The sequence below is a fragment of the Phoenix dactylifera genome, chromosome 11 (assembly GCF_009389715.1).
Source record: "Phoenix dactylifera cultivar Barhee BC4 chromosome 11, palm_55x_up_171113_PBpolish2nd_filt_p, whole genome shotgun sequence".
NCBI classification, from domain to species: domain Eukaryota; kingdom Viridiplantae; phylum Streptophyta; class Magnoliopsida; order Arecales; family Arecaceae; genus Phoenix; species Phoenix dactylifera.
This window is the reverse complement of record NC_052402.1, coordinates 15,117,685-15,130,948: the sequence shown is the minus strand read 5'-3', so window position 1 is coordinate 15,130,948 and position 13,264 is coordinate 15,117,685. Positions and strand designations below refer to the sequence as shown.

Genomic DNA, 13,264 nt, shown 5'->3' with positions numbered 1-13,264 from the left:
TTTGGTTGGATCTAAACTTCTAACTTCTTTTCGAAACTGACATGCTTGGTCTCTTGTTGTGAGATCATAAAAGCACGGACATATTTTTTGTTTCTTGAGCCCCACCAAAGCTGAAATATTATGACCAAGATTACAACCAAGTTGCCCATGAGGTTTCTAGGATAACCATTGTTGGGACTGAGCTGAAATATTCCTAGTTTATTTTGTGGAGAACCATATCTGCTATCATGAGGTTGAAGAATTGACCTATCTTACCCATCAAATAAGATCCAACTAGATTGTATAATTTTGGTTCTTTATATTAATTTTCATAAGTATGTGAATGAGAATGTATATTGTGATGAATGGCCGTTTTTTGATAACCTTAAAGACTTTATTTTTATACATTTTGGGACAAATAGCCTTGAGGTGCACTCAAAGTTACCTTCCTGATTCTATTCCTTGGCCTGCTCCATTGTGCCTTTTGCTTTCCTTGCTTGGTTCCAATGAAAGACTAGAGTCATCTAGGCATGCTAATAACAATAGGCTCTCAGAATTATTGTAGCTTGTAGGCTTTTCTCTTTTACATGCTTATATTGTAAGGTCGAAGTCGAAGGAGGAAAATATTCTCTTCTCTTTAATGTGCTTTATTCTAAATCTCTAGCAACTGCTAGCATGCTTTGCAGCCAGTCTAGTGCAGGCAAGTCTAGGCAGAAGGCTTTGAGTTGCTTTTGAGGGTTCTAGGCAACTTTGAATAAAAGAAGGTTGTGCAGGTTGATTGTTGTTATCAGGGAAACACTTTTTACTCTATATCTTAGTCATGTTCATGAAATTGGATGTATCATCTGTTTCTTTCAGAATATAGCATGGAAAAAATATTCTTTTGCTTCATTTGCACTCCCTGTTGCACAAAACAAGAAATGCCATGAAATCTCTCTCTCTCTCTCTCTCTCTCTCTCCCCGCGCGTGCACGTTTGACTGCTGATCATTGAATTAAGACATCGATGCTATTTTGTTTATGGTGATGCTTTTAGGGATGAGCAATTCACTCTCTCTGTCTTCAGCACTGCTGTTGCCTACTTGTACATAGGAAAGCAACAGAATGAAATTAGGATGAGGTGAATGGGTGGATTAGACCCACTCAACCTTAGATAATTTGAATGTTAGCATAATGCTATGTTTTGGATGGTGGTGCATGCGAATTAATTGCAATTCATCATAATTTTTTTCCTCAGACTGCTACCATGGTTTTGAATAATGGTGTTATAATTGTTATGTCGACCATTATAATGGTTTCAGCCGCCCTATTATGTTATTAAGATAAATAATGTGAAAAATATAATGGCTGTTATTTTCCATTATTTCCTGTATTTTGCATCAAAATGGACCATTATAACATAAATAACAGACACTATTTTCACTTGTACTTTCTTTTAAATAAAATAATACTTTTTTCCAAATTTCAAAAAAAAACAATTTATTTGTTGGACCGTTGGTACCAGAATTTTATGAAGTCTGACCTTCACATCAAACATGCTGCATTTATCTACCCCTTGAGACATGTTTTTGCTTACTTCTATCTAATTGCTGAAACTGGTAAATTTATATGTTGCAAATACACCATCCATATCTCCTCTTACAGACTAGTCTGCTTAGCGATGGATTAGACTGCATTTTCTTATCAATTGCAAATCTCAATTGCATTATCTGTTCTCTACTGTTGGGCGGAAACCATACCCATGAAATCTATGAATGGAGGCTGTTGTTGATACATGAGAAAGAAGAGGCCTGTTGGTGGATATTTTTCATGTTAAATGATCTAAGTGAATGATCATGGGTTGTCATTCAACCAGAAGAACTTCACGAAATAAAATGTTTTTATTTTCTTTTGCTGAATCAACATAAAAGGCTTGGCAAATATGTGCTTTCACCAAGGGGGGAAGAAAAAAGAAAAGGTATCATTTATTTTTTCCAAACCTTTCATAGCTGTCGAATGCACAATATGCTTTTTACAAGTAATTGGGTCTACTATGCTTCTATACCTTCCTTAGCTATTCCCCCTCATCAGATCGCCAACGCTTGCCTTTGTTTATTGTTCCTTTTTAAGTACATCTCGTCAATGGGAGAACAACTAAAGCGAAGTTCTTTTCATAGCTATGCAATGCGTAATGTTCTTTTCATAGCCATGGAATGCGTAATATTCTTTTGACAAGTAATCATATGTACTGCATTTTTGGTTCCTCATTTCTTTTTTTTGTTCCCTTGAACTGTTCCCAGGCATCAAATTGCCAATCCTGAGCTCTGTTTGGTGTTGTTTTGAGCAGCCTTCCATTCTTTTTTCAATGATACCTTGGTGACCCACTAAAGCATGAGTTGAGAGGTGGAAACTTTTACAGCGCTGACGCAAAGGAGTTTTAAAAGGATGGTGCATGTGGTGTGATAGTGTTTCTCTTATGAATTTTGATCATAAAGATCCTTAAGAAATCTTGGGCATGAAGCTTTAGATTTCCTTGTGAAAGAAGGTAATCTTCGGCTTGGAATTAAAGACTCATTTGGTTCACAGAAAAACAAGTTGAGAAAGTGTGGTCAACAAGAAAATAAAAAAATACCTCTTGTTTAGTTAGAGTTTGTAAAAGAAAGAGACGACAAAGTAGCACTCCTATGGAAATAAGATTTCTATATTTAACAGAAAAAAAAAATTCATGAAAGACATGAAAAAGCTATTTTTTTATCAATTGGAAATTGAATTTTTTTTCTCAAAAGTATCCTTAAGCCATCAAAATTTATGAGTAAAATTTCTCTCTCTTTTAAGAGTATAATAGGTATTTTATACTATTTTCTTAAAAAAGTATATGTTCAACTAGACATAAGCACTTTGAGATTTACCACTTTTCTATAATTAACCATATTTTTTTCAAACATCATATTTTCAGAAATTATCTTCTTAAAAAAATATTTCAATAAAAAAAAAAATTCGCAAACCAAGAGAGCCCCAAGTGACTTCAGAGCTTACTATTACACTAACAGAGTCAGTGGATGACATCCTTTCTTGCACTAGCCTACTGTTTTGGGAACATGGGTTGACCTTAATTGGTGCAGGATTCCCTCGCCCCCTTCCTTCCTTTGGGAGGAGGGGTTCCGCAGTTCTTAGAGGGAACTGTGCAATAAGAGTATCTCTTAGGAGGGGCAGAGGCATAGCTTTATAGGGTTGCATGCATCAATACAACACCACGCTTTCATGTGTGAGAAATGGGTATGACATAAGATTATACCCAGTGTAACATAACATTATAGCTTTATAGAGTATTCATAGGATGTTAACTATAGGTTTATAACTTTATAGCTTTCGACCTTGGAGTGAGAGTATTTTCCTGGTGAGAGGATAATTATTAGGATGATTTTGAATATCATAACATTCTGCTTATGATGGGTGAAAGGAAGAGTGAATGTTCAACTAAAATTCTTATTTTCTTCTAAGATTTTTGTGGTTAAGCTTTGGAGTTAGTTCAGATATATTTTCTCTGAATACTGTAGACTACGGTTTTGATAGTGACGATGCAGAGAATCTTTCACTTGAAATGATTAACAATTACGAGAAGAAGCAATTCAACAAGGACAATCAGCAGAGATTTTGTTTTGAAATTTTTCCAGATTTTTGAAACCTTCATCTTGTTTAACCACCGATTTGGAATTTATAGATGAATGCACTCCGAGCAAGGAGAAAAAATTATACACTCCGAAGCTTTGACCTATCTGCTATTTGTTTCGGTGTAAATATATTTTATCTTATTTCGTGAGTCACACTATTGTTTGATGCCCTACCTTGTGTCATAGGTGACCTTGTTTTTTTTTTTTTTCTTGTTAATGCTCGTGGTCTTGCAGGTCAACAATAAAATTTAGAATTTCTTTAGGGTACAATTGGTTGAATTGATAAAATTATTTGTGCGTGATCTTATCTTTACTTTTGATATCATTCTAGTTTTCTTTTATCTTAATTTTAAAAATAAAATTAGGCAAAATGAAATGAAATGAGATGTAGCATTTCTTGCATTCAAAGGTATTTGTTTCACCTGCCACTTGGGTTCGTTGATGTGCTAAGGCTTACCAAACTATTCTAGCCGTCCATACTATTTTTACTTCTTGTAGATTTTCTTTTCCAAAAGGTTATTACAAAATTATTTGTGCGGATGACCCTACATGAAATGTCACTAGAAGACGTGCAAAAGCAAAGCCCACTCAAGTATGTTGCTTGGGTGAGAGAATGGAATATCCATTTGACACTCTGTTTATATGTGTGTTTGTGAGAGAGAAAGAGGGAGAGTAAGTTCTGCTACCAAATAATGTAGGAAAATAGTAGAGAAAACAAAGACAAGAAGAACAAGGACAAGAATGACGAAAGAAAGGTGTTGGCTCCTTGGCCATGAATCTATTTCATTGGAAAAGCCCCAAGATGTGTGTGTGTCACACACACACACACACAGAGTCAAGGTTTGCTACCAAATAATGTAGAAAAATAGTAGAGAAAACAAAGACAAGAAGAACAAGGACAAGAATGATGAAAGGAAGGTGTTGGCTCCTTGGCCACGAATCTATTTCATTGGAAAAGCCCCAAGATGTGTGTGTGTCACACACACACACACACACACACACACACACACACACACACACACACACACACACACACACACACACACACACACAGAGAGAGAGAGAGAGAGAGTCAAGGTTTGCTACCAAATAATGTAGGAAAATAGTAGAGAAAACAAAGACAAGAAGAACAAGGACAAGAATGATGAAAGAAAGGTGTTGGCTCCTTGGCCACAAATCTATTTCATTGGAAAAGACCCAAAATATTCATTTCAATGATAGGAACCAGCTGTGTTTTTTTTTCCAACATTATGTTTGTCATATAAAGCTGATAAAAATCTAGACTATTTGACTAAAAAGCTATAATTGTTGTATGGTTCATAAGGGATCTTAAATTTGACTTAGAAAATATCTATCTCTATTGGAAGACTGACTCGAGAACTGAAAGAGATGCAGTAAACATGGGAGAAATTTGGATAACTGGAGGAAAAACATAGGTTGTAAAAACATTATGGGAATGTAATGAACCAAACGTGTGATGGGAACTGAAAGTGCTGTAACAAGGCATTCTTGTATTTACACACTTCTCCATGAGATGATCAATATAATAAAGCTTAAAAAGCAAAAGCGGTCAACATCACATCACAACAACTACTTGTTTGATCTTTTAAGTCACTATAGCATTAAATGTTGACTCACAGTATCCCCCTCATGATGAGAACCAAGGTAAGAACAGATAATAGAATGAGAGAAGATAATGGGTGCAATAACTGAACTTTTAGGTTTAATACGAATCGGTTTAATAGATAGAAGGCATGAATCCAAATGGTGAATGTTAATTGGGCAGGAAACATGGCTGTTTTTTTTCCAAACACAAAATATTTATGGAAGCAAGTATTGAGACCATAACATACTTCAATTCCTCTTACAAAGTTCTCTCTGTGGTTCAGCCTGATGGCAGTTGGTTGGTACCTGCCACTTGTCGGTTTAAATCAGCCAGCTTCTCTGGTTCTGTGGGACATACATTATTAATTTATGCCGAACCTTGTATTCACAATCATCACATCAACTTGATGGACCTTAAAAGAGCAATAGTTGGCATCAATAATGAACTATGGTCTAAGATGAATCCAAATTTTTGGGTAGATTGGATTTATTAGGAGCTTAGAGCTTAGACAATAATTTCTCCATGTAAAGGTCATGCTCTCTTTGCTTATTTAGTCGTGCAAGTCCTGCCCCACAAACCGACCATGTCTTTTCTTCTCCTTCTCTGAATGTGACATCTTTCACTTTACCTTCTTTGGCTCATGGTGATGGGATGGGAACCATGCCATATCATGCAGCACCAAAACGCGAATCGCAGGCCATCGTTTCTTGATGGATTGGTGCGTCCAAGGAAAAAGTTTTTGAGACAGTGCAAGGAATTTGTAATGATGGGTGCATCTTGGCATCTGCTTCAGCATGCCATGTACATGGAACTGGCGCTGCCGACAGATGGATAGAACTTGGAGCTTAACTGTAACCAAAACATGCAAGCCATTAATATGGAGTCTTACATGTCCATCATTACTTCAATGATCTCATATGATGGCACATGAGAAAAAGATAAGAACAAAATGAGTAATTAGATGGTTAAAAATAAAAGTTTTAAGACTTATTAGAGTAGTTCCAAATACTAAAAAAACTAATTGCATTATGTTTTTTATATGACTATATTTGTGAGGACCCGTACGAGCATGTGTTTACTCCCATATCGATTATTTGCTGGATAGATCTTGGGTACTTATACAGAATTAAGAAATCCAAATAATACTTTTCGGCTAGTAATTTTGGATGAAATCTTGGATTGTTACAAATGGTATTAGAGCGGACCAGACCTATAACCTATGTGGACTAGGAGACACTACAATACGAATCCATTGGGACTGATCATGGAGCAATCGTGGTGTTTGTGATTAGATTCGAATTCTTAGCTGACGAGGATGTCATGGCTTAAACAGGAGAAGTATGTGAGGACCCGTGCGAGCATGTGTTTAGTCCCACATCGGTTATTCATTAGGTAGATTTTGGATACTTATACAGGATCAAGAAACCTAAATAATATTTTTCGACTAGCTATTCTGGATGAGGTCTTGGATTGTTACAATATTATAATAATTATTTATGTCATGGGATAAGATTACATGGTGCAGCAGAATTATTATGTAATTGAGCATGCTCATTAAAATTTTGCATAGATAGGAATCATTAGAAGAAAAAAAAATAATTGCTCACCATGACCGCAAGAAAGAAGCACCCAGTAGAGAGTGCATCCACTTCAAGTGATACACGTGATGCGGCTGATGGCCATAAGCATTATATTATGGTCCAAAACCATGACACTTGTCGGACCAAAGATCTCTCAGGTCACTTCTTGGCCACTATCAGACACCACCTTCCTCCCAGAATTCCTAACTTCACTTGGAAGGATCCGGCCTTTATAGTTTAATTGACCTAGTTAGGTGGAACCTTGCCACCTTTCCCTCTTCTTGCCTTTAAAAATGTCGAAGATCTTGGATTGATCTTGTGCAATGTCCCTGTCTTCTTTCGATGATTTGAGCCCATTTGCTTGCAATGGACATCAAAGTTGGTCCACTTAATTCCAAAAGCATCATCTAAAGTTTATGATCAACTTCGCGCACAAGACACATGGCACCTAGTTGTCTCTGCTGTTCAAATTAATTCCTCAATAAAGGATGCTCCTCAGATGGGACAGGGATCACTAGTATCTATCTGGAAGTTCCCGAGTGTTCTCCTTTCATTTGTTTGACAAAGATTCCATAGGAGTAAATCAAGTCCAATTGTGAAACCATCTGTCTCTATATTTAGCTGTGGATTTAAATTCTAATGATGCCATTATAGCTTTTGTTTTTACTGGAGAGTCACTACTGGCTGCTGTAAGTCCTATGCATGGTAGCGAGGAAACTCAGGAAACAAAAACTTCAATAGCATGCATTTGATTTAGCTATTTCCATACATTTCTTAGTCCATGTTAGTGGAACAAGCTTTGTCTACAAATTATCTCCTATATTCGATTTTTTATGCATATATTCATTCCAATGAGATGGTGTGGTTTGCATCCTTCCAATAAAGCAGTGGCTGCATCTTTATGTTGATATATCTCAACAGTTCATTTTTTATGCATATATTCTTTCCAATGAGATGGTGTGGTTTGCATCCTTCCACTAAAGCAGCAGTTGCATCTTTGGGCTCGTTTGGTTCGCGGAAAAAGTAGAGAGGAAAGTGTGGTCAATAGGAAAGTAATGAGATGTTTCTTGTTTGGTTGGAGTTTTCAAAGTAGAGAGATGAGAAAGTTGTATTCCCATGGGAATATGATTCCCATATTTCATGGAAAAGTATCTTTCCCATGAGAAACATGAGAAAGTAACTTTTCCTTGAGGCGGAAATCACTCCATTTTTATTTTTTCCCAAAAAGACCCTTTAGCATTAAAGAAGCATTAAAAAAGCATTAAAGATCTAATTTTTATTAAGGGCATAATAGGAATTATGCATAACTTTTTCAGGAGAGTGGATGGCCAACCAAACATAAGCACTTTGAAAATTTGTCACTTTCCTATGATCAACCAAACATGCTAAAAGTACTTTTCTAGGCATTCTCTTCCTAGAAATTTATTTCTCAGGAATCATATTTCTACAAGGGAAAATGCTTTCCGCGAACCAAACGAGCCCTTTATGTTAATATATCTCATGGAGAAGTCATTTAACTCCACTCATATTTTTTCTCCAACATTAGTGATTATAAGGTAAAGTAAGAAAATATCAATGATGGAATCTTTAATTGACGATGGTTTCTTCTTATTTGTTGCATCTTAGAAAGAAACAATGAATACAACAATTTCAAAAGCCAGATATCTATGTGATATGAGATCAATTTCTTGGTTAAATTGTCTTTATTTTCAAACACAGTGAAGCTCGCAAGATTCTGCCTTCTCTTGGAAAGCATTAACCTCGTTTGGTCTAAGATGCATGTTATGGGCTAGTGTGAAATTTTTACCATATCCAATTGCCACTTGTATAGGAAAGAGAAATCTTAAGTGCATGGATATTTCGATAAATAGCACACATATTATTATAGAGAAACCATTCCGTTCACTATAGCATTCAATATGTAAAATAACCAAGGAACCCATCTTATTGCTATATAGACTAACAAAATAATATAAAGAGCAGCTACTGTTTGATCATTATTTTGTCATCATAATACAGTTCTATAGATATGATAGCTATTACTCAATATTTGTAACTTCGAATCATTTATCTAAATATTCAACTAAATTATGTACATGATGAACAGTGATTAGGTAGATAATAGCCTCAAGCTTTTGCTATTGGCACTAATAAATAATGATTATAATGACAGTGCTGTTAAATATATAGAAGAGAAAATAAAGGGAAAAAAGATGCTGGTAAAAAGAAGTTTGGTTTAGTTCCTCTTAGCTAGTTAAATTAACATGTGGTCTCTGCCCACCAGCTCGAGATTCCAAAGCTCTCTGTTTCTCTGCCCTTTTCCTCCCCTCCCACCAGGGCCACCAACCCAACTACCTCCTTTTCTTTTGGGAAAAGAAAAAAAAAATCATCTCTGGTCTGCTTTTTCCTCCGTTTTTTCCCTATAAATTCCACCCCGTTTCCAAGCTCAAATTCCCTTTCCCACTCTCCTCTCCTCCCTTAGCTTGCTTCTCCTCTTCCAGGTTCTTGCCTCCGCAGAACCGATCAGTTCTGCTGCTCTGCTCTTCCCCTGTTTTCCCCTGTTTCGCTTGGGTTTGGCCGAAGGATGCGTCTGTTGGGGGTGGAAGAACCTTTGCAGCTCTCCATGTATCGGGGAAACTCTGCCAAATTATTCTCTTAAAACACGGGTCATTCGAGACCGAATACTAAAGAAACCCATCATCAAAATCTGGTTCGTTCTCTCTTTTTCTTTTTTTTTTGCTGAGTAAAATTTGCACTCCCTCCTCCCCTGTTTCACATGCAGCATCTCTTCTTGTTGATGTTTCTGATTGATGTCGCCTATCCTAAGTGAAATTTTCCTCTCCGGGTTTATGATAAATTCCACGTTCAGACACCCAACCCATCTCGTTCAATCTTTCTCCGTTGTCTTCCTCTACTGGTTCTATGTCTTTTCACGAGGAGTTTCTTCCAGCATCTCAGTACTCGGGCACTGTCCACTTGTTCATCTACATAATCTCCTAGTCTTAGTTCTTTCCCCGTATAAGAGCTTGCTTGTTATATATCTCTACAATTCAGCGATAATTCCATCAAGATATATCTCGTCCTTGTAAAAGGAAGACTCCTAAATATACTACCACTATTAGTTTTGTGTGCTTGGTGTGAAGAACTGTTATGGCTTCCTCCCCCGGGACTTCGTCTGGGTCATCAGCCCTGCTTCCGGTGGTGTCCGGCACGGCGGCGGCGGACCAGAAGAAGCTGAAGCGGATGCTGTCGAACCGGGAGTCGGCGCGGCGGTCCCGGGTGCGCAAGAAGAAGCACCTGGATGATCTGGGGGCCCAGGCGAGGCAGCTGAGGCAGGAGAACAGCCGAATCCTCACAGCTTTAAACCTCGCCACCAAGCGCTACCTGGCTGTGGAGGCTGAGAACTCTGTGCTGAGGACCCAGATGATGGAGCTCAGCTCCAGGTTGCAGTCCCTCGATGACATCCTCCACTTGTTGAATGGAGGCTTCAGCAGCAGCCACGGGCATCAGTTCTCCGATGGATTCTGCAGTCCATGGAACTCTACGTACATGAACCAGCCCACCATGGCCTCAGCAGACTTGCTCCAATACTACGAGATAGCATGAGGCCCTGGCCTTTGCTGCTGGTGTTCGTAAAAATATGAACGCTTGCCTGTGGTTGGGTGGGAGAAGCATCCAAAATTTTTAGCTTCCAGAGCTTTGTAATGGGCCCCGAGAGCTATATAGGTGGAAGGATGTGACACGGCCAAGTTGAGTTTGGTGGTAGATGGAAGTGCTTGTAGACTGGGGGTTTGATTTCTAGGTCCGGGTATGCATGAGGCTTATGACTTCTTATGCGGTCAGAACTGTATATTTTTGTGGGTTCTCTATTTACAATGCTATAATAGCTTCTGTTATTGGTGCAAACTGTTCTCTTTTTTGATGACTTTGAGGGGCCATAATGATGTAACTGCTAAGTAGCCAATTACAATATATAAAAAAATGTCAATGGTTAGGTTCATGATGGAAGCCCTGGCAAGTGTTTGATGTTTGTTTGGATTAGAAAAATCCTTACAAGGAGAAATAGATCTTCTACTTGATGAGCTCAGGGGGGAAAGAAAGTCTCCTTGCGTCCCTACTTCTTTGTGACTTTTGGAAAATTTCTTCAGTGGCATGATTTCTGATCATTAGTGAAATTATAATTTCAACAACTGAATTGAAGTCCCTATTTTAAAAATATTACTTGGAGAGCGAATGAATAACGATGGTAAGAAAATTTGGAAGAACAGGGCAATTAAAACTCAATAATGGTTTCTTCCTTTATTCATATGTGAAGGGAAAATGACCTACTTGTGTGGCACTTTATGCTTTTGATCTACTTAATGCCTTTACGAAGGCAATTGATTGACTAAACTGGAATAGCATACGAGTAATAGAAATTTTCTTGTTATTAGCATAATTAAATATCGACAACATCTTCATAGTTTATTCTTTATATTAGAGGGAAAATGATTTAACATAATTTACCAGCCCAATATTGGTTAACTAAATAAGAAAATGTTACCCGAAGTGACCTATAACTCTTAATAGTCTGATAAGTAAATCAAAGAGACCATGATAATTTTGGGCATGAGATATGCAGTGGCATCTCTAGTATAGCCATTTCTCATCTGGAAAATAGAGGAGGAGGGAGGAGTGAAGTGAAGGAGATAATCTACATGAGTTTGAAAGCTCTGAAGCCAGATGTTGCAAGACAATCCAATAGAACTATGTGAAGAATCTGAAACAAAGAACTTAAAAAGCTTGAGGAGTGCAACTCAGACACTTCCCTGGCAAAAGAATGTTACACGGAAGATGGTTTCAAGGTAAAAGTCTGGCCATAAGAGGTTTGCTTTCCTTAAAGTCTTGGACGGATGTACTAATAAATTCAATTTGAAAAAGTGAAACCAAATTTTTTAAGGCTATTCTAAGTATGGTTATTCTAACTAGTTATCGATACCTCATTTCAGTCTTCTAGAATACAAGAGAATAAATTATGCAAGGAGACGAAAGTCTTGTCACCTTCAAACAATAATCTAATCCCAATACTTTATGAGCACGAATCTTATATCTTATTGGGCAGCAATGAATACAAGCATAGTAGATGTCTACAATGTTAAATTAGCAAATTATCTTTTTCATTTGGTAACATTTGTTCTAGTGGTCCATGAGAACGTACCTATTGTCATGTGGGGAGACAGAGAAAGATGTATGCTATGCATGATATGTGGTACTAGTTTATTATGATTCTGCATTATAGAAAGACATGAATGTATTGATGTTTAGCTAACCATGCCCTGTATCCATCAATAATTTAAACAGTACTTGGAAATTGTAAACAAAAACTCTCTTGATTAATAAACAATCTATCCAAATCAGTATATCAAACAGAACATGATGCTTGGCATTGACCATCTTGTTTTTCTTGGTGGAATAAAAAGTGTGCTGCTTCCTCTTTGTTATTCTGGAATGCATTCTGAAAAGCTGAGCTTTAAAGTTTAAAAGGAGACAGAAAAGTGGGAAATTTAGGCGGAGAATACAATACTATAATATGCCACCACCCTGCAAAGTGCTCCTGGATGATGGAATCACTTGCTATGCTCTTTATCTTTAGATCCGATTGCATGTTGCAAAAGGACCGAGGATCCTATATTGCAGTTACAAGTGATGAAAGCTTGTGGATAGCCATTTGTGAAAAGGTCCAGGCGGAGTCGAGGAAAATGGGCAGCTTTGTCTAGTGGGAAGCCCGCAGCTTCTAAGTTTATTTTTATTTTTTTATTCTTTTTTACTGAAACGGATGGTTCGTAAGGATATATCCAATAAGATCAGAAAACAATAAGTCTCGAAGCGCTCTAAGCAACTCCTCTTTTCCAACCCAGTCCGTGGCCGTTCGCCCCTTGATCTTTCAAATCTTCCAGGTATGAAACAGGTCGTAAAGCAAGGTACGTTAGTCTTGGGAGATCTCGTCTGTTTTCTGGATTTGGAAAAGTGCTGATTTTCAACTCTGAATATGTGCTTGGTCTGGAAGGCCACATCGCCACTCATCATAACCCGAATGTCCCGAAACAAGGGATAACCTCCTCCACCGCTGCTGATGCCACTCTGAATCCATCGTAGCCCGAATGTTTTGGAGGAAGGAGTAGCTTCTAAGTTTTAAATGGTTTTGTGATTGTTGAAACTTGAAGTAATGCTTCTAATAGAGTGGGGTTAGGACTTTGAGCTACTGAAGCTTGAGACCGACCAAAGAGTTTGGATGAGAGTCAATTTGAAATGTGCATTAGAAATAATGATGGGTGGGGTAGACTTTATTTACTAATATTGAATATTTAACCACAATACTGCATAATAGATGGTTAGGCGCCTGACTAGGACAAATAAAGATGAATTCAAGAAATTGTATTATGGAATCTTGCTTGGAGACTGGGGATGAAAT

The 13,264-nt window shown here is 37.5% G+C and overlaps 1 protein-coding gene across 1 annotated transcript; it reads left to right on the top strand.

Moving 5' to 3' along the window:
- Window positions 1-8,950: 8,950 nt before the first annotated feature.
- On the top strand, window positions 8,951-10,821 carry LOC103709304 (bZIP transcription factor 11-like). The gene has a single exon (XM_026805514.2). The coding sequence runs from the start codon at window positions 9,964-9,966 to the stop codon at window positions 10,417-10,419; it is 456 nt and encodes a 151-aa protein (XP_026661315.2). The 5' UTR covers window positions 8,951-9,963; the 3' UTR covers window positions 10,420-10,821.
- Window positions 10,822-13,264: the final 2,443 nt, after the last annotated feature.